This window comes from Lithohypha guttulata (genome assembly GCF_036872675.1).
Source record: "Lithohypha guttulata strain CCFEE 5908 chromosome Unknown scaffold_6, whole genome shotgun sequence".
NCBI lineage: Eukaryota > Fungi > Ascomycota > Eurotiomycetes > Chaetothyriales > Trichomeriaceae > Lithohypha > Lithohypha guttulata.
Genome location: NW_027042755.1, coordinates 117,523 through 138,355, shown reverse-complemented (window position 1 = coordinate 138,355; position 20,833 = coordinate 117,523). Strand labels below are relative to the sequence as shown.

Genomic DNA, 20,833 nt, shown 5'->3' with positions numbered 1-20,833 from the left:
GACCGTCTTCATGTGCGAATTTGTCACAAGAGCACCATGAGTATTGATAGGGACGTTCCCCTCAGGGAAAGAAAAGTACTGCGACCTCTTCCAATTTCAGACCAATACCTTGGTGGACGTGACACAAAAAAACCTATGGCCTCCCTGAGCAACGAGTTGTCCAGCAGAGTCAACAGGACTGGACTTAACATCAAAAAAACATATAGCCTCGTCTACTAAATAAAGTCACTGGAAGGATCGGATGACCAGGCACACTCACTCTCATTGCAAGCTAGTAAATATTGCGCCACCGGCTTTCAAGATCGACCGTACTCGATATAGCCAAACACTTTGCTTGGCAAGGTCTACGTTTACGGTGTTTAGGCCTCACCCTTTGAGATCGGCTATCTTTCTTGTGCGAATCCACAATTTGCGCTCCAAAAATTTTTGTGGAAAGTTGCGGTGGATCGAAAGCCGACAGCGACATTTTCTTCGAGGCACGCAGTCTGTCCTGATCTCTTTCCATATCTTTTTGTAATTCACATACCCTCAAGATGTCTGAAGAAGTTTATGATGGTGCCATTGGCATCGATCTCGGTAAGGGAGAACCATTTCTTCACCAGGTATAGCTAATACAAGCTAGGCACGACCTACTCGTGCGTTGCCAACTACGAGGGTACCAATGTCGAGATTAGTGAGTTTCACGAAGAAACAGAAAACGCGCAGAATCTGACACTCGATCAGTCGCCAATGAGCAGGGTAGCTTTACCACTCCCTCTTTCGTCTCTTTCACGGAGGAGGAGCGATTGATCGGTGAGGCCGCGAAAAATCAAGCCGCCATGAACCCAGCCAACACCGTTTTCGACGTCAAGTGAGTTCGAGCGACGACAACTACGGGCAAGATCTAATAAAAATCAGGCGATTGATTGGTCGAAGATTCGATGATCCAACTGTGAAGAAGGATATCGAGTCGTGGCCATTCAAGGTCGTTGACCAGGGTGGAAACCCATTCGTCCAGGTCGAATACCTGAAAGAGACCAAGACTTTCTCTCCTCAGGAGATCTCTTCTATGGTCCTTACAAAGGTCGGCATATTCGTTCTCAAGAATTCCAGGCTGACGTTTCCCAGATGAAGGAAGTTGCTGAGACAAAACTCGGTAAGAAGGTCGAGAAAGCTGTTGTTACCGTTCCCGCCTATTTCAACGACAACCAGAGACAAGCTACCAAAGATGCTGGTGCTATTGCCGGTCTCAATGTCCTTCGTATCATTAACGAACCCACCGCTGCCGCTATCGCCTATGGTCTTGGATCTGGTAAACAAGAAAAGGAACGAAATGTTATGATTGTAGGTCCCCTTTCAACCACCTTCACTCATCCAAATTAACGCATCAAAAGTACGATCTAGGAGGCGGCACGTTTGATGTGTCATTGCTGAATATTCAAGGCGGCGTCTTCACTGTCAAGGCTACTGCTGGCGATACTCACTTAGGTGGACAAGATTTCGATACGAATTTGCTAGACCACTTCAAGAAGGAGTTCTCGCGCAAGACGAAGAAAGACATGTCCGGAGACGCCAGAGCCCTGCGAAGACTGCGAACAGCTTGTGAACGTGCTAAGCGAACGCTGTCGTCGGCCACACAAACCACAGTCGAGATTGATTCGCTTTTCGATGGCGAAGATTTCAATGCCCAGATTACCCGAGCTCGATTCGAGGATCTCAACGCAAAGGCCTTCAACGGCACTATTGACCCTGTTGCGCAGGTTCTGAAGGACGCCGGTATCGAGAAGAAGGCTGTTGATGAGATTGTATTGGTTGGCGGTTCTACCCGTATTCCACGCATCCAGAAACTCTTGTCCGATTTCTTCGATGGTAAGAAGCTTGAGAAGAGCATCAACCCTGACGAGGCCGTCGCCTATGGTGCAGCAGTCCAGGCTGGTATCCTGTCGGGTAAGGCCACGAGCGCCGACACTGCCGATCTTCTCTTGCTTGATGTCGTCCCTTGTAAGTACTGACGATTGTATAATGTGCCCAGGGTACTGACATTTCAATGCAGTGAGTTTAGGTGTTGCTATGGAAGGGAACATCTTTGCAAGTGTTGTACCCCGTGGTACTACTGTGCCAACCCTGAAAAGAAGGTACGTGACCCTTTCATTTTCATCGGGAGGACACCCTCTCCAGAGAGAAAAAAGATCTTCCACTTCAACATCAACGTATACACCCACCACACTTGACCATTTGCTAATTTAATGAACAGAACCTTCACAACCGTCGTCGATGGCCAGCAAGTTCGTTTGAGCTCAAATTCCTGCTAGAATCATGCTAACATCATCACAGACTGTACAATTCCCCGTCTACCAAGGCGAACGAACGAACTGCGAGGATAACACATCGCTTGGCGAGTTCACTCTTTCACCGATTCCTCCCATGAAGGCTGGTGATGCTGCCCTGGAGGTCGTCTTCGAAGTCGATGTCAACGGAATTCTCAAAGTCACTGCCACTGAGAAGTCTTCCGGTCGAAGCGCGAACATTACCATCTCCAACTCGGTCGGCAAGCTCTCTACGTCCGAGATCGAGAAAATGGTCGACGATGCTGCCAAATTTAAGACCACTGATGAGGCCTTTACCAAGAAGTTTGAGGCCAAGCAGGCTCTCGAAAGCTATATCGGCAGAGTTGAGGAGCTGATTAACGATCCAGGTCTAAGCGTCAAGATGAAGAGGGGCAACAAGGCCAAGATCGAGGAAGCCCTATCTGAGGCCATGCAACAGCTCGAGGTTGAGGATTCAAGTCCCGAGGATTTGAAGAAGAAGGAGTTGGCCCTCAAGAGAGCCATGACCAAGGCTATGGCCACGAGATAAACGGCTTTGTGCCGTGGAACCGAAAGCCTCGCTTGCAAAGGCTTACAAGCATGATGGTTATGCAAGGTAACTAAAGAGACTGATACTATCTACAATTCCACGATATCCCATGACATTACGATACGAGGGGAACTCTGTCTGCATGTAAATTGTTCAGCGGCGTCTTTGGATGAGGATGTAACAATCTCCAAGGACCAAAAAGCATGGGCAATTTATGATAGACTATGGAGATGGCCAGATTCGTGCTGGCTCGAGAATGACATTTCTGCATGTACAACACTGCTTGCTTTGAGTTTTGGCACGATCCTGCTTGAATTTGTGTGCATGGTAACTCGAATTTTGAGAATCGAAATTGGACGATCAAGCCCAGCGACTTCAGAGGCGTCCACCTTGGGACCGGTCTGGTTGTTTCAGTACAGCCAGGGCGATGCTTAATGATCTTGGTCTTGACTGTCAGTCGTGACCAGCCAGAAGAGAAAGGACTGATATAGTAGTATCAACCAATGTAGTAACCACCGAGCCCATGGCGGTAGAGCTTCCCCTTTGAGTAGCAATGTGCCTACCGTACTACGGTGGAGTCTAGGTTTCAATGAGTAAGATAGACTTCGTTGCGCTCTTGGGCGAGGCTTCAGCGTTATGTCAGTAACATGATCAGTATCTCGCCGCGAAATTCGTCGCGCGGTCTGATCGCACGCAGTAGCCAACATGGTACAGCTAGCCCGGTTTGTCACAAGTGAAGCAGGCACGCTGGGCCCTGGCTAGTCCCTTTTCCTTATGATTTAGCCAATCTCGCGAAATGTTAAGCTCACGGAATATCAACAATGCCTTCAACTCCGGTAGACCACGATCAGGCACTACTGGCTCGAAGGAAACCGCGTCTCCCGAGCCACAAACTGCGCCTCCTGTCCTGAATGCAACACGATCACGTCCATCACATCTTCGTTCCCGCTCCTACCTTTCAAGCCTCTCTCCGGTAGATCCGAAGCCCCGCAATGCGATGACTATGCCACACGATGTCGGTCGTGACAAAGACCGTATCGCAGCTGAAACTTCACTCGCTGGCCACACGCGTTCTACGGGGAGGTCTGAGAAGGACGCTTTGAAAGGCAAGGACAAGGATGGTAATGAATCGGGCACTAGCAGTGCCGCAAGCCTGCTACCCAGGTTACATCTTAGTGGGCATCACAACAAGCGCAAGAGCCAGGATTTGAGAATTGGCACAACTTTTGGTAGTGCAGACGTATCCTCGCGACCTTGGCCGCAGCAGACATCTAAACCACAATCCCAGCTGCATCTTCAGCATTTAGGTCTGAACTTACCAGTCCCTCTAAAGCGGGCACACTCTCATCGACATACAAAGTCTGAGATACCCCGGAGCGATACCTTTGACAGCACGAGCTCAGGTGATGGCCTTCTCCATCCCTATGACGGTCTTGGTGTGAAAGGTGGAATGCTTTCTCGCATGGCTTCCAATCTATCTAGCAGAAATCTTGGGGCAGAAGGAAGACATCATCAGCATCATCACAAACCTCATCATCAATACAGTGCTTCTGACTTTCAAAAGAATTGGAACAATGCTGCCATGGCTGTACATCCCTCTCTACACGGCGCAAGACCTGGCGTACGGCGTCGAGCCACAAGCGATCCGAGATCTCCATCGTTAGTACAAGGCCATGTGCAAAACCAAGGACAATACGGTAACGGCTTGCTTAAGCCAGAACAGGAGACGCGACTGCCTATGACTGAGGTCGAGATCCTGCTCTACAAAGCTGAGAAAGCTCGACAAGAAGCCGAAGAGAATGTTACTGAGGCTGATGTGCAGAAGCTGACCACTCAACTGGCAGAATCGAACGTTGAGCTGCAGACGCAATTAGGCGATGCCAATCGCTCAGCACAGAGCCTCATGCGACGTCTCGACGACGCACACGACAATCTCGTCAATACAGCTAGTTCTCTAATTGATACAATATCCAGTTTCCAGAATCTGTGTGCCCAGTCCGACCAGCTAATAAAGAATTTCGAGAACAAAACGAAAGAGCTTGATTCCGAAATGAGGAAAGCGCTTGAGAAGCACAGGAACGCCTTATTCGAAAAGCGTGGAAAGAAGATCTCTCAACTGGAAGATAGAGGGCAAAAAGCAAATGATCGAGCAGAGGAAATGAGTCGACGACTTGAGAATTGCCGAACCATAATCAGGAATTTTGCTGACAGGGAACAAACGAAACGAAGAGCCTGGAAAGGCGTGCTTGTTGGAAGTGCCTGGGGTGCTGCGATTATCGCTTTTGGGATCTTGGTCGGTGTTGCCATGTGGTGGTGTAGGAGTTATGCATATCTGGAAAGTCACGAGCTTGTTCACCAAAGACTTCAGCACAACGGTGTGCCGGAAGATATATTGCAACATGTGCCCGTCGATGTGAGGGCTGTACTGAATGATATCGCTCATAGACATAACGCGAGTTATGCAATGCCGGGTAGCAAGCAACCACAGGCAGAAAAAGAAACGTACACAAGGGCAAGCAATGACCATGACGTGGTCAAGGACAAGAGTCTCGAGAAGCTCTTTGACAAGCTAGACCTCTAATCTTATGGAAACACAAGCCAGAGCATTGGCAAGCTCAATCTTGTGCATGCGTATCACTGCTGTATTGCTCCCTTTTGACTCCTCTCTAACAAATCCCAAAAGAGTCTCGAACCAATATTACACAAAGCCAGAACAGATTGTGAATAAGAACTGGGATAACTTACGACTATCTAATCTATTAGTAGGTAGTAGCTCTAAACCTATTTTTACACTACGATTACACCTCTGTTGAACTATTACTGTACGAATGCTATAGTATTATTACACTACAACTATGCTACTAGTGTACTAGTATTACACCAATATTACACCAACATTCTACAGAGATCACACTAGGATCACACCGCTATCTAAATACCTAACGTGCCGGTCTATAGAGACTGGATACGACTCAGCTTGATGATGCATGAGCATCTACAGCATTGATCGTGGCGAACATGGCACGAAGATTACCTCTCAGGCCGCGAGAAGTGTCGTCGCTGATAGGCAGGCGTAACGAGGTTCACGTTGGTACTTAGACGCTGGCACTGGCAGCGCCGTAAAAAATCAGTAGTGAGTGTCCTCAAGTCCCAGAGGAAATTTCAGAATATGAGTTTTATGCCCATGGCGAACTCTCATATGGATATGGTTTAATGATGATTATGGTTTTTTTGGTTGATCGCTACACCCACCCACCTATCTTTGCTGTATACCTATGGATCTTGACCATTGAGGAACTCCCTCTTCAATAGCACAGCAGAACCACACTGGTTGTTTTATTGAGCTAGACATGCGCCATACGGAGTACTATTACCGTACTCATTCATCTGGCTCTCTTGCTGCTAGAGCTTGAGCTCACCAGAAGTTATTAGGCTTGTCGTAATTGCTCATTCTTCTGTTCGGAGCACGCTGAGGTGCTCGTGCAATCTGGCTAGCACTGTCGTCTGGCAAGATATCACGTCCCGTGCTATCAGGATCGTCCCGTAATACTGGAATCTTTGCACCGCCCAGGCCGATGTAGAATAGGTTACCTTCAGGATCTTGCCATATTTCCGCCTCCGTTCCTGCTCGAATACCGTGTATGGGTTGCACCGCAGTCGTTCGATTGGTGCCGATCGTCGAGCCATGGCCCATAGCTGTTCGTGGCGCTGCAATACTGCGGCCAATGGTTGCAGGTCTGAGCATGGTAGGGTTGTGCACAGTTGGAGGAATAGTTCCTGCCATCTCCTGCCGCTGCTTCGCATCAACGTCTTGCTTGTACCTCAAAGTGCCGTAGTTCTTTCCACCAATCCAGTCCACTTTGTCAACTAGTTTCAGGGCAGCTTGTAGCATTGTATTAATGCGCTCGTGCGTCAGCATATTGTTTGCCGTCGCCAAGGTCATTTCTCCAACCTCAAGCTGTTTGTTCTCCTGAAATGCCTCTTCAATGTCCTTGTTCACAACCGCCACCTCATAGAACACTTGTGATGTGTTTGCCAGAATGTCATGTCTTTCTTCAACGGACACATGCAGACGCTTGTCGCTGATATGAGCTTTTGTACTAAGAGTTTTCACCTCGGTTATCTTCAACTGTAGTGCTTCCTCTCCTGGTACTTGGCAGTCGTGGAGACTGGTGCGTTTGAGCACTACGTCCAGCACGGTCAAGGAATTGCTCAACGGTGGTCTGAAATGGACGATCGCTTTTTTCCCAGCTTTCATGTAGACAGTCGACACGAAGTCCTGTATCTCGGCCTCGAACTCTGGGGTAATATCGTTGAGTTCTGCTGTACCAGATAAGACAGCGCAGGTGTCCCATACTTTGCCAGGGCAGTGTATGGCAATTTTGCTGACTGTAGAATCTCCCTTGTTGACCGTATACTTTCCACGAGCATCGAGCACGATTTGGAATGGCTGACTTAGGTTGTCGAGACATCTAAACTCGATTATGGACTGGGATGGTCCTGGGTTGTCCTTGTTCCAAATCTTGCACTTCTTGATTTTGACCTCGAGCATACCATCAATATCTGCACCATCGCTTGTTAGCATGTTTGTGAAGTGTACATCAGCAGTACTATTGCTTCCTTCGAAGATTGATTTCCACTTGTCAATCTCATATATCTTCCTCGTATCGATTCTTGAGGTCGGCGACACGAATAGCTGACCAAGCTGAAATTCGAGGTTGATATGTCCTGTGAAGCATCGTGCAGCTTCTATGATCGGTCGTAACAAATGTAGAAGCTGATTCGTGGTCTGCTGACGGGCATTTGCTTGTACAGCATCAATATGTAACGCAGCCATCTGTGAATTTATCTTGGCCGCTTGGAGACCCTTTTTGGTCATTGGGTCAGGTGGTGTTACTGCAGAATCTGGTCGTTGTTGAGATTGCTGTTTGGACCTGCTTGCTGTTGATGCTTCCTGTCTCAATTCATCTCTAGCTCTTGCTATACGAGCTTGTCTCTGGACATTTGTCTCCGCATGGGTAGCTCTGTTCTTTCTGTCCTTCGGTGCCTGCAAATTCATTGTATTGTAAAACTTGCGCGTAGAAATTTCGTCTTCTTCCGCGATCCTCTCTCTCGACAAAGGCTTGGTTGGTGTCGTATACCCACGACCTTTAGCAGCCAGCAACGAGTGGAGCATATTGTTTCGCATGGATGGAACGTCTGGCCTGGTGATCGTTGTTTGAGGCACATATTGGATACCATGAGGTCGAAGGCTACCAGATGAGGAAGAAGCTGAAAACGAGCTCTCTTCGTTCTGATACATTGTGTCATAATACACTGGCTTTAGTGATGGTCTTTGAATTTCTTCAAGTGGACTGTCAAGCAGATTCGACTGTTCGTTCATATATGCTAGCGGTTCAGCACGTATAGTTAAACCAGGAGGAGGGTTGTTAGAAGTGGCTGCTGTCTCCATGGTAGATATCTCAATCAGGGCATTCTCCCTCTGTTTGTGAGCCTGACTGTGAATAATTCCTGGATGGCTTGGCACTGGTTGTGAGCCACTTCTACCACCATGGTGCGATGGGTGTGGTCGAGACTGGCTTCTGCCTCTTTTCGATCTGGCTGTTTGCCGTTTATCTTGGTGAGTTGCGATATTTCGGAAGTCTCTGTTTTGAGTTGTTTTTGGACCCCTACTAGGAGAGCCGTAAGCTGACGGATCGAAGTTATGTGATGGCATATACTGGTTGGGCCGAGCCTTCGTGCCCATTCCTTGGTCAGGCTCCTTGAAGATAGGTGTTACAGAACTGGCAGGACCGAGGTGTGGACTGTCTTTGCTGTCCTGCAACGGAGCAGGTTCTTCATCATTGGCCCCGTCTAAGCCGAAGCCTCCTCGAAATTGCACTGGAGGTGACTTTACAGGTGTTCCTTTCTGTAGCTGCTGTGGCGTATTCATGACCTCTGTAGCCTCTTCTCCGTCACGTGGAACGCCCTCAAAGAATGCATCAGCACCAACGTAGGGGTTAGTGTTGGGCCTCAAGCGAACCACGGGCGTAGGATCTTGTGTTTCTCTTACTCGATTTGTGCGGTCGACACGAATAGCCCGGATTCTTTGTTCCTGTAGTGACTGCAATGGAGTATCTTTCGTCCTCTTTCCTACCTTCGTGCTTACAGGTCCTGACTCATCGTCCGAGTCTGCAACAACCAGCCTTCGGCTAGTAGTCAACCCTGTTGCGGTGTTGTTTATTTCGTCGTCTTCGCTTTCAGAGTCTTCTACCCTTCGCTTGGTTATACCTTGATCCTCCACTTCTTCCAGCTCTATAGGCTCCTCAGGTATTGTAGCGGGATCTGCTTCCAAATCAATGTTCTTCGACCATTCGCGAAGCCTAGCTTGTTCTTGAAGTGCCATAAATCTGCTTGGTTGAGCTGCTGGTATCGACGATCGACTTCTAGCTGTCTCAGATGGAAGCGAGGAGTTGCCGCTCGAGGGTGTCCTTGGAACCGCATTGTCCGGGTTACCAATCGTAGGCAATTCGAAGCCCTCCCATATCTTGCTTGGCTTGGTGTGTTTATCTGCAGATGATGCGAGATCTTTCAACCTTTCCACCAGTTCCTGTTTACCTGTTTTTGAATTGTAGATTCTTTCCTCACCAAGCAATGCCTGCTCTAGTGTATCAGTTAGAGTGGGATGCACCATGACACGGTCACGGTGAGGTGGAGTTAGCATCTGGTACCGAACGCCGGTACCACTGAGAGGGCACGAGAAAGACAACAGATTGTAATCGACTCGGGAGGCGGCACCAGATCTATGGCGGGCGAGATGTCCGAGTAGTGGTTCCATTCGAACCAATTTTTCGAGTGCGGCTTGTGTATTCCCATTCATGATTTTCACGCGTCGGCTGTCGTGCTCACGATACAGTATGCATTCGGTGATGTTGGAAATAGCGGCAGCAGCCTCACTTGAGAGTATGGAGATGTCACCACATCTTGGTGTCCAGTGAGCACAAGGTATACCGGTAGAGGATGAACCATCGGAGGAGTCTTCAGAATCTTGATCAATGTCGATTAGAGGCTCGGGAACAGCCAGATGTGGACTGATGTCGAAATATTGAGCATGGACAGGCAGTGTAGTATTCTCGACAGGGCTCATCAATTCCTCGTCTGTGTGATCGCCTAGCTTGAGTTGATATTGTATGACGGTATTCAAGATGTCACAGAACAGTTTGACGGCCATTGCCTGACGTGGTGGGTCTGACAGTTTCAGAAAGAAAGCCTAGGGTCGTTAGTAAACGTTCATGTATTGCCTGTCTGACTTGCATGGATAGATGGATCGTAGCCAGTGGGAGGTATGTCATTAGGGTCGAAGTAATCTGTCCTAGTATACTTGTTACTAAATGTCAAACGATATAGCCAGCAAGACTGACTGAAATCGGGTAAGTATCTCATCACGCTAGATGTTCATGTCAGTCAGATCTGAATTTTTTGAGTGTAACATACGCCCTTGGGAGTCCATTCGAATGGCGCCCCAATGTACACCATCTTCTTTGCAAGTCCGTTCATGTTGCTGGTAGCAGGCGAAATGTAGAACTGGTGGCCGAGTAGATTAACGACAGCCAGCAGGAGCTTCTGAACATAAAAACACGCACAACCTGTTTTCAATTAGGTGTTAGCGAGTAGAAATCCCCAACACTGGACAGTTGGTAACGATGTCAATTGTAAATTAGCACTTTCTCGACGACCACAACAACACGAGTAGAGTATCCCGTCATGCTGCATCAGCATAGCTAGCGTGAAAATATTGCTTCAACAACGATATAGGGCTATCAACTGTAAATCTTCTGTGTAGGGCGAGTGAATCAGCAAAATTACCGAGTGGTTGTCGTGATGAAAAGTGAAGCCACAGCAGATTGGAAGTGAAACTTGCGAGACGAAATTGGCCGCCAAACTTGCCTAGTGAGCACGGTAACCAGGTTACCCAAACTCCGACGTCAACGAGCTTGCATTAAAAAGAGGTCAAGTTTCTGCTTGACAGGAAGGAGCTCTGCAAAGAATTCACTGTTATCGTTCAAGGTGCACCAACAAGGTGTGCCCTGTGGTATCACTTGGGCCATCAGTAGGTCACGATACACAAATACCCTTGAACCAAAGATACAATTGTGTACCATACTCAATTCGGAATTTTTGACAGCGACAAGGTACACTGCATTCAATATACTACCTCATACATAATCGTAACATCATTCAGTCATCAAAAATACACAGAGCTCTATCCTTGCTGTTGGTACACTATTTCCCAGCTTTGGAAGAACCTTTTCGCCTATGTCTTCTGAAATCCAAGCTCATCTTTTTCGCCGGACTAGGCGGAGGTGGTGGCTCTTCCTGTGTGGTTTCTCTCGAATGTGCAGTTTTGAAAGACTGTTCTTCTGACGGTTGAGAGGAATTCGGTCGAGGAAGTGGGTTGTTGCCGTTGATCACGGTCTCAACATTCATGAGCCACTTCATTTGGCCTGTTACCCTTCTCATCTCGTCTACTTTATCATGCACAGCCCTGTCGTTCTCACTGGCAGTCTCTCGCAGTTGATCCACAGCCGTATCGATCTTGGTTCTGTAAGCATTGAAGTTGTTCTGCAGCCGTCTTGTAAGGTCTTCCAGTTGCTCGATCTCCTTTTTCCGTTGCTCTGCGATAATCTCCATCCTTTTCCTTTTCTCGACATCTTCGCTCTGCTGCCGTAACAGCTGGTCCAGAGTTGCTCGTATGCGACCGAGACCATTTTGGTGTCTCTCATTATCCATGTTTCTGCATGCTGCAATCACCTCATATTCTGCCTCCTTTTGCTGGGCAATCGACTTTGCTTGATTAGCCTGCTCTCTCCACTCGTCCTCACTGATGCCCGCTGCACGCATAGCTTCTTCGGCCCTCGCAGTCTTTGACTTTTCTTTTTCGACTTCTTCTTTCAGGTCCGTGACCTGTCTTTCCTTCCTCTGTAATTGCCGTTGAATCGCTTCATGCGAGGATTCATAATTGCTGTTACGGTCCTGAAGGTGTCGGAATTGTGTGTGAAGTGTTTCTGTGGCTCTTTCAGCCTCTTCGTGTCGTAATTTTAGTAATTGTTTGTCCCTATTCAAGCGATCTATCTCCTGTTGCAGTCTCTCTATAACCCGTCCTGACTTGCCCGTGCTGGCAGGCCCTATAGCTGACGACCATGCGTTCTGCGTAGTATCGGGGGGAGGCGTCTGTTCGAGCGTCGCTGTTGACCATTAGCTATAAACTCGTGGCTTCTGCAGTTCTGGCGAACCTTGTCTCATCATAGAAGTGCTAATTACACGACCAGGAGGCACAATGCTGGTGGTGGTGGGCGTCAGCTCTCGATGAACGCCGTTGGTCTGTGCCATTCTGGAAGGCGCCTCCACATGTTCTTGCTCTACGTTGATCGACTCAGGGTCTGCGGCTATTGCACCGTTAGCCCGTTTCTTTCTTCTTTTTCCAGTCTTTCGCTGAACCCAAGTCGAAATCCCAGTCATGCCGAGACTAGTTGCAGAGAAAGTGGTGGCTTGCTCGGTGCGGTAGAGGGAGGATTTACCTTGGGAAACAACCAAAGCAATACCATGCACCTTTGGTTGCACAAGGTCGACAGGTACAGCAAATACGGATCGCGGCTTCGCTCTCATGTCACACGTTCTGTTCTGGAGGCTTGGTTGACTCGATGGTTGACGCGCTGGCTTTTGAATATATCGACCTGAACTCACTTGTGTCAGCAGTGGTCAAGGCTAACGTACAGACGGAGCCAGACCTGGTGCATTGAACGTCGTGTCAAACAGGCTGTGTTACATGCGGAGAGCAGTTTGTCCGTGCAGGTTGAAAATTGATTGCTTCGATATCGTGTAGATCTCGTCAAGTATTCAGCATCAGACAGTAGGCACCTTCACCCTGGGTGGAATCAAAAACGTATTTGGAAACAGCATGATGGAGTCGTCGCCAGCTGACAACTTTATCCATGACCATTGACTTCGGCAGAGTTCAAGCGTGTATGGCACCTGCATTTGTACTCCGTATGCAGGGTCAATCGAGCATCGATTGGTCAAGATACTCCTTAAACGGTCGCGTCTCCGGGTCAGCCAGGTCCACTTGCCTGGTACTGCAAATGGCACACACTGCTTCAGAATCCTTGTCTCGTGGACCTGTCGATCTGTTTACCATCCTACGTACTACAAATATACTGACTCAATTTTCCGCACAAGAGACATAGTTTATATTAGGTATATATTCAGATCCTATGAGTAAAGTATACGTATATTGTATACAGTGCATAGAGGCTAAGGGAGCCAATACATGCACCCCTATTCGCTTTTAACATAACAATGCTTCTCAAGTGCTGTGCTTCAGTGCTCCTGCTCTGCATAATTGCTGTTCGTAGGCATTGTCGACCTATTGTCCTGACCCTACCAATAAACACGTAGTTCGAGGCACTGCTGGGCGGTTTCGATGACAAGCAGTTAGAGGCTACACAATATCCTCGTAACGTTCAGACTAGGACGGTCGAGGACGTATGTTCCGGAGGGCCATACGTATATAGTCAGCAATAGGTTTTAGAAAATCCCCACATTCAACGCCTGGGGATCTTTTCGTGATTCTAAGGGACATGGTCTTCCAGCTGGTTGGTGTGTATATGAGTTGAATGAGGTATCACCATATCTATCCAGCATAGCTGCTCATTCAATATCAGTCACTGTGGTCAGAATCTATGCCGTACTCTCGTAACACCTCTATTTTCGACATCATTTAGACATTGTTCGAACTCAGCTCAAGCTCGGTTTGATTGAGATTCCCTCAACGGAGTTTTACATAGACTTTTAGATCTGCTCAAACTTCATTCTAACTCCTCTAGAACAATACTTTCACTCCGCTTAAGTGATAGCCTGATCGTTCTCGGATAGGGTTCTAATCTTTTTCGGGTGGAAGTTTAATATTCCTCGAACAAAGGTTTGATATCTCTCGAATAGGGCTCTAATCCTTCTCGAACTATACTTGAACACTCCTCTAACCTACCACTAACTGCCAACAGCTACCTCACGCTGGAGGAACTACTAGAGAATAATAGATTCCGCGATATCATTCAGGCACCTAAGACCACCTTCTTATCACCATTCGCGGGCCCTTGTCCACTCTCGGAGTCGTCGCTCCTCTCATCTAAGCCTCCAGGCTTTCCTTCGATGACATTCGCTCCATGACCCATCATCATATGGTTGATGTTTACCTTCGGTCCTTTGAACCACTTGTGTGCATCAACCACAAACCATATGATCGCGAACAACATTGGTGCCCCCCACACCAGGCAAGTCCAGTTCATCAGATCAGGTGCCAAGTCAACCCCAATCACAGTTGGAAAGCAAAGGATTGGCACCATAAGAGTAGTGAAGCATGTTGCCGCTGTGCCAATGATCGGGCTGAACTTACCCAAGTTCCAGGGACCAGGACGAAAGTTATTCCGTACCACAAAGGTACGGATCGCGATCGGGATTGTAAAAGCGACGAAAGAGCCAATTGCGCCAATACTGAAAATTGCGCCGATCGCAATGTCGCCTGCGAAGATGAGTAGAACACAGCAGCAGCCTAAAGTAACGTTAAGCCAGACTGCGTTCACTGGCGTTTTGGTGCGCTTGTTGACACGTGACCAGAAGCGTGAGAAGGGAAAGCAGCCATCGCGAGCGTAGGCAAATGTGACTCGAGAGGCTGCGACCATGCATCCTTGACCCATGGAAAAGCCCGCAATGATAGTAAGACTAAGGCATGCAAGAGCTGCCTTCTGACTAAGACATTGCAGAAGCAGTGCTGCCCAAGGTTGTCCGAGGTCCGAACCTAGCACAAGGTCGATGTCCACCACGACGTAAGCAGTCACCAACTGGAGGAACCAGCCCATGACACCACCAACACTGCTGGTCAAAACTATAGCCCTAGGGCTGGCAATATTCGCATTCGAACACTCCTCGGCGAGATGAAATGGTGCATCGTAGCCTGGGGTATGTCAGCACAAGTAAGTCTTGCAGGAGAGGGAAGCATTACCTGACATGGTCCAAATCACTGCAATGAAAGACATCAGCATCGCAATTCCGTTAGGAAACTCGGTCCCCTCATAAAAGTGACCAAAAACCTCCGAAGATGAGTTCCACTTTGATAGGCCTCTCTCTTCCCTGTCGTTGCAAGCAGGAATCACAACGATGACAACCAACAAAGCCAAGATGTTAAAGGTGCTACCATAGCTATTGAATCTGGCAATCCATAACGTGGGCATACTCGAGATGGTTCCGTGAATGATCATGATGAGCATGGTCAACAGGAAAACATGCCAGTTCTGGGGAACGTAGCTCGGGGTCGTCATTGAGGCTGCGGCAAGTATCATTGATGCAAGTGCATAGTTGACGGAAGGTGCGCCTGTGATCTGTGCCAGCCAGCTTGACCACCCAGTAACCCATGCCGCGAAAGGGCCATATTTGGGGCCTGCAAGTACTGCTGAGGCATAGTATAGACCACCCGAGGTTGGCATCGAAGAGCACAGCTCGGCTAGCATTACGGTTAGCGCAGAACACATCATTGGGACGTCCTCCAGCTTGATATGCGGGCAGTCAGAAAGGTAAGGGGAATAGAGGCATCGAAAAAGGGCTTCAGCGTCAGGCAACCACAAGGGCTGCCCGACTTGTGATTGATACGAGTGCTAAGACTACGCTTCCACTCACCCATTCCCATTGCAACGCATTGAATGAAAGACATGGCGATTAGCCATCCCCAGACCATGCCCGGAGTACCCGAGTAGCCCATGCCATAGTAAAGAGTGCTGGCGAAACTAGGTAAGAGACCTAGTACCGCGAATGACACGCAGAATGTCGTCCATAGAGTAAATTCGCGTTTGAATTCGGGTATGTAGCCAAGGGCTGCAAGGACTTCTTCATCGTTGTTAAGCTCGCGATCGAACACAGGCGTCTCCCCAGGGGCAAGAACCGAAGTCACTGGTTCTTCGGCTACGGATCGGCGATAGTGACCTGAAGTCGCTGTGACGACGCTGGCGTTGTGTTTATCAGACATGACGCTGCTACCGAAGCTGTGAATCCAAGCTGAAGAATTGCTGGTCGTGGTCGTCCTTCAAGTGGAATATTGGACTGTCCAATAAATTGTCAATCGCCTAGCTGGGCTCGACAATCAGAAGCGCAAGGTCGTACTCATGAAATGAGCAGATATCGGAATTGATCTTGCCAGCAACAGAGCTTGTATTTCAACTATTTCTGCAGAAAGGTTGACGTTGTTCAGGGGGTCGAGAGATCAACGACAACGAGACGACCACGTGTCAGAGCTCTGATAGTCAGACGAGCAATAGCCCTAGGCGGTGTCTGTGAGCCATATGACAAAAACTAAGAATACGAGAAAGACAGCAGGAGAGCTTAGGGTAGCACAGCACCGCAGCCATCCAGCCAGTAGGGTATCGACACTTTGTAGCACTCGCTAAATCGCACCATATTGGTTATTAAATCTCGTCGCCATAGAGGAAACCAGAGCTATGCAGGGTAACTGCACGCAACACGCAACTGTAGGAGTTGCACGATCGGGCATCTGGCGTTGGGTCTGGCGGGATCGAATTTGAGCATTTGAATGGTCGATCAGAAAGTGGTCGCAGAAATAAGGAATCTGCGAGAGGCAGGGGTCTTGATATGCTGATAGAAGTAGTCAATGTAAGTGGGAATGCGTAAAGATATGACAGGCAGAGGCTGGAAGCCATCATGCCGAATTTCGATTAGTAACACCGAGCACTCGCTCATGAACAGTACTTGCAGCCGAGCATCATGCTCCAAATCCTCCTTTGTCCAAATGAAGTCTTTGCCCGATAACGGTACGAGCAACGAGAAAGGCGCATCTCATGATGAAGGATGCCCTCCCGGGAGGAAGTATTTATCAAAGACGAATCTGCCGAAAGCTCTGCCAAAGGGTTGCACTCTGAAACGATACTGCGATGAGTCCCGATGGTAGTCGTCTCACAACTCCAGGTCAGAGCATAGCGCAATACCTCTAATCATTAACGTTAAATGCCTCGACTCCTACCTTTCCATTTGACTCCCTTATGTTGGAGCCAATTGTTAAGAATCATGTGGTATGAGCATAAGCTACTCGCCATGGTTGTTGATGCCTACGGGTGCTGCGATGTTTCTACTGTTGGCAGTCTCCGAGCAACTTTCTCCTTCACTCGAGCGAAAAACGTAACAATCTTCTGCTATGCAGCAGAAACTCTGACGAAGGTAGAGTCAAATGACCTGTGCTGATTTTTTTGCCTATGCTCTAATCTGAAGTCCATTTTTCCATCCACTGCTTGATATCTCCAGATGCAGGAACTTCAGCTACCACTGGTTGTGGTCCTCTCCTTGGATCAAATTCCGACTCGTCCTCCCAGTCCAAAGTCTTGTCAGTCTCCGACTTCTCTGGTGCGAACGAGACGCCCTTCTTCTTCTGTTTCCTGTTCTTCATCTCATTCTGCTGTGTTTCGTTCGCATGTTTCGCTGATGAGTCTGCTCCCGAAGAAGCCACAGCACCGCTGGAACCTTCGTCCAAGAGTTGTCCTAATGTTTTGCCCTCCTTCTCTTTCTTGCCCGATCGTATCTCATTTGCTGCAACAGCTGCAGCAGCTCTTCTCTCCTGGTATGCGGCTTGCTCTTCTTCACCTTTTCGTACAGCATCATCCGACCAACGTTTCGCTAGGCGCATAATGTAAGGACGTAAGAACCAGTATGTAAGGACGAGTGCTGCAAGTCTCAGATAGTCTGACCAATCGAGACTGCCCTTCTGCATGTATCGCTGAACCACATTGAGGCGCGATAGGTCTTTCGGAGGTGGGACATAATCAACCATGATGAACGATGTGAACCTTTTCTCTTCACGGATCTCGCGCCTGGTTGACTGCTAGTAAACTTAGGTAGACGAAAACAACGACCCTAGAGTATCTGTGCCGTTTATGATGGTTCTCGGTTTAGTACTAATCAGGAAGACACAGTTCGAGATTGATAGCAGTGTGGTTAATAAGAGCATCTGTTTCTGTTTGCAACGGGACGAGTCGACGAGAAACGTCTATATATACGCCGATCTCCGCGAGAGGAGTCCCAGGTCCTCTCAAGCAACCAAGCAGCCGCTTATGGGCCATCTGAAGCGACTATATTATGGCAACTCTATTCGCCACGAAAAGTGCTCAGCTGCAGCTGATTGTCGAAAACAACTGAAGTCTACGAACCCATACATATTTATCACACCCCATTGCGACAACTTTCTGCAAAGTATCTTCGGCGCTGACGCCAAGTGCGTAAAGAGAATGTCAAGAAGATGCGTTTCTTCCGTCGGGCTCTACTGCAGGCTTTGTGACTACAAAGCAACACGGTCACGACAGCGTCGACGATGCTCAACGCGGAGGCACCGCCCACGATCTTGCAAGAGCATTAATCTGCCTTTGCACACTTGAAGTGGAGGCAACTACAGATTGCTGGTGTAGCCAGCTTGCGTCAATAGGCCACACAAGGACTACAGGGACGTGCGAAACCAAACCTGGAAATTATGCGCGCGAAAACATGGCAACCAAGGTATACTGAACTACGAGCACACAAGCAGCGTGGTTGATCGATTACCATTAACGTGCAGCACCCTTCTGTAAAAGAAACAGCGATCTTGCAACTATGTCTCCTGCTCCTGCCAGATAATCACCTACTTCTGCAAACGTCCTTTCTTTGCCATTACTTGTACCACTGCCTTAGAGCAACATCCTCCCCCGACGTCTTCTACGCTATTACCTGTATCACACAGCGACTGAAAGATGGCTCATCACGAACTACAACGAGCATCCCTGCTCGTCCCGATCTTCCTCTGCTTCCTCTTATTAGTCCTTCCCAGTCTTTCCACTACAATAGCAGGCGCTACCACGGGACTCGGCCCTGGTGCAAGACAACGACCAATTCGGCAGGAGATTTCTGTATTCTCAGAATCAGGACCAGTCTGGGATTTGTACATACAGGCTCTGAAACGTTTTCAAGATGCCCCAACTGACGACAAATTCTCATACTATCAAATCGCTGGCATTCACGGCTATCCACAGGTGGCATGGGACGATGTCTACGGAAATCCTAATGGTGGCACGGGATATTGCATGCACAACAGTGTACTCTTTGAACTTTGGCACAGGCCATATCTGGCGTTATTCGAGGTAAGCATGCTCGACAGGCCGCGTTTTTGTGTCGGTTTTCTGTATGTTGCTTCACATGCTGTTTAACATACTGTTCCCCTTATACAGTATCGCCTTTCTTACAACTTTGCTGCCTCATTATATTCGTCTTCTTTATCTCCTGATGCTCTATCACTCGTCTATCAGCTTGCCGCTTCTCATGTCGCATTCTCTACCTCTTATACCTACCATGTTGCCCCACCATTCCCTATTCATCCCTCTTTTACTCCTCTTCAATTCGGCTTTGTTCCTCTTCTGTTTTCCTTCTGTTTTCCTTATTCTGCTCGACCTTCTCTCTCGTTGCTTCATAATTCTCCTCTAGTTCCCCTCTAATGTTTAATTAACTCAACTTTGTGTAGCAAACGTTATCGGAGCATGCACGAGCAATCGCCTCCGCGTATCCTGCAGACGTTCGTCCTAAATATATTTCTGCTGCTGAAAGCCTACGTATACCCTACTGGGATTGGGGACAAACTTTTCGATTGCCGGATGCTGTAACCAAGCTGTCTTTGGTCGTCAACAGCCCTGAGGGTTTACAATGTATCAGCAATCCACTCCGGCGGTATGATTTTCAAATTGACGTGGAAGAAATAGTCACTTATGATTACGGCTTTCTTAACAAACTGAATCATACTGCTCGCCACTACGATCCCATTGTCGGAAGCCAAGAGGAAGCAGCATCGGCACGACTCTTAGTCAGTTCAGCGGGAAGGTTGAGCAACCTATATCAACTCATTACTTCAACCAGCAACTGGACAGAATTCGCCCCACACCTGATTGGCAACGAACAAAACCCAAAGACCAATCTCGAGAGACTACACGGCGGAGTACACAACGATGTCGGCGGAATAGGTGGGTCGACCGTAGCTTTGGGCCATATGACGGTCATACCCTTGTCCGCCTTTGACCCGATCTTCTGGTTGCATCATGCCAACGTTGACCGCATAACAGCCATCTGGCAAGTCCTCCATCCAGACGATTACGTACAACCGGTCCTCGACCATGACGGTACTTACTACCAAGAGCCTGCTCAATTGGACCACCTGCAGACCTCCCTAGCCCCTTTTCATTCTGATGGTAGTACAGAGATGTGGACAGCAGCTACGGTCAGAGACACTGCAATCTTCGGATACACTTATCCGGAGTTGATCGATTGGAATGTGTCTGCATCGGATTTGGTCACGAGCGTGCGTCAGAAGGTCAACGAGCTCTACAATCCTGATATTCAGCCGACAAAAAACAGAACCACACTAAGAAACTATCCTCGCAATGCCAACCTAGCTAAGGCTATGAGCAATGTCCATGGAGATATTGCTCTACAGCTTGGGGTCAACAATCTGAACGTGCAGTGGTACCTAAGACTCGTCGTGGTAGGACTGGCAGTAGAGCAAGGTGTCTCTGTCTATCTTTTCGTTGCTAAAGCGCCAACAGATTGCTCTTTGTGGTCGAGTGCCAATACCTTGGTGGGCGCCTTCAGCCCGTTTGGTTCAAGAAGGCCGACGACTATGCACCAGGTAGACATTCCATGCACTCATATCATTGCTGCTGCTGTTGATCGCGGCGTGCTTCCAGGAATACGTTCTGACGCAGTGGTTCCCTTCCTCAGTAGGAATCTGGTGGTCAAAGCTATGCGCGCCGATGGCACTGAGTTCAGCGCCGTGCCAAGCTCGGGCGTCAAGCTTTGGATCGTCAGCCGCCCGGTCCAGCCACGAAAGAGTCTATCCGAATTTCCTTTATATGGTGATTTCAAGCTGGAGATGCAGCTTATCTGACAGCTAGGC

The 20,833-nt window shown here is 48.4% G+C and overlaps 7 protein-coding genes across 7 annotated transcripts; 3 read left to right on the top strand and 4 right to left on the bottom strand.

Annotated features, from left to right (window-relative positions):
- Window positions 1-533: 533 nt before the first annotated feature.
- Window positions 534-2,835, top strand: SSB1 (Heat shock protein ssb1; the record flags this gene model as incomplete). Its single annotated transcript, XM_064901797.1, has 9 exons — window positions 534-576; window positions 623-673; window positions 724-850; window positions 898-1,063; window positions 1,108-1,323; window positions 1,374-1,980; window positions 2,033-2,114; window positions 2,234-2,264; window positions 2,314-2,835. The coding sequence occupies 9 exons, from the start codon at window positions 534-536 to the stop codon at window positions 2,833-2,835; spliced, it is 1,845 nt and encodes a 614-aa protein (XP_064751476.1).
- A 796-nt stretch (window positions 2,836-3,631) lies between these two features.
- Window positions 3,632-5,416, top strand: LTR64_007478 (uncharacterized protein; the record flags this gene model as incomplete). The annotated part of the gene is made up of 1 exon (XM_064901796.1): window positions 3,632-5,416. One exon carries the CDS (start codon window positions 3,632-3,634, stop codon window positions 5,414-5,416), a length of 1,785 nt encoding a protein of 594 aa, XP_064751475.1.
- Window positions 5,417-6,250: 834 nt separating this feature from the next.
- LTR64_007477 (uncharacterized protein) lies at window positions 6,251-10,371 on the bottom strand (the record flags this gene model as incomplete). Its single annotated transcript, XM_064901795.1, has 2 exons — window positions 6,251-10,084; window positions 10,309-10,371. The coding sequence occupies 2 exons, from the start codon at window positions 10,369-10,371 to the stop codon at window positions 6,251-6,253; spliced, it is 3,897 nt and encodes a 1,298-aa protein (XP_064751474.1).
- A 726-nt stretch (window positions 10,372-11,097) lies between these two features.
- SHE3 (mother-specific HO expression) lies at window positions 11,098-12,480 on the bottom strand (the record flags this gene model as incomplete). Its single annotated transcript, XM_064901794.1, has 2 exons — window positions 11,098-12,059; window positions 12,108-12,480. 2 exons carry the CDS (start codon window positions 12,478-12,480, stop codon window positions 11,098-11,100), a joined length of 1,335 nt encoding a protein of 444 aa, XP_064751473.1.
- Window positions 12,481-13,925: 1,445 nt separating this feature from the next.
- GPT1 (GABA/polyamine transporter) lies at window positions 13,926-15,889 on the bottom strand (the record flags this gene model as incomplete). The annotated part of the gene is made up of 3 exons (XM_064901793.1): window positions 13,926-14,824; window positions 14,873-15,370; window positions 15,544-15,889. The coding sequence occupies 3 exons, from the start codon at window positions 15,887-15,889 to the stop codon at window positions 13,926-13,928; spliced, it is 1,743 nt and encodes a 580-aa protein (XP_064751472.1).
- Window positions 15,890-17,131: 1,242 nt separating this feature from the next.
- On the bottom strand, window positions 17,132-17,698 carry LTR64_007474 (uncharacterized protein; the record flags this gene model as incomplete). The annotated part of the gene is made up of 1 exon (XM_064901792.1): window positions 17,132-17,698. The coding sequence occupies one exon, from the start codon at window positions 17,696-17,698 to the stop codon at window positions 17,132-17,134; it is 567 nt and encodes a 188-aa protein (XP_064751471.1).
- Window positions 17,699-18,647: 949 nt separating this feature from the next.
- On the top strand, window positions 18,648-20,824 carry LTR64_007473 (uncharacterized protein; the record flags this gene model as incomplete). The annotated part of the gene is made up of 2 exons (XM_064901791.1): window positions 18,648-19,034; window positions 19,412-20,824. The coding sequence occupies 2 exons, from the start codon at window positions 18,648-18,650 to the stop codon at window positions 20,822-20,824; spliced, it is 1,800 nt and encodes a 599-aa protein (XP_064751470.1).
- Between the last annotated feature and the right edge of the window lie 9 nt (window positions 20,825-20,833).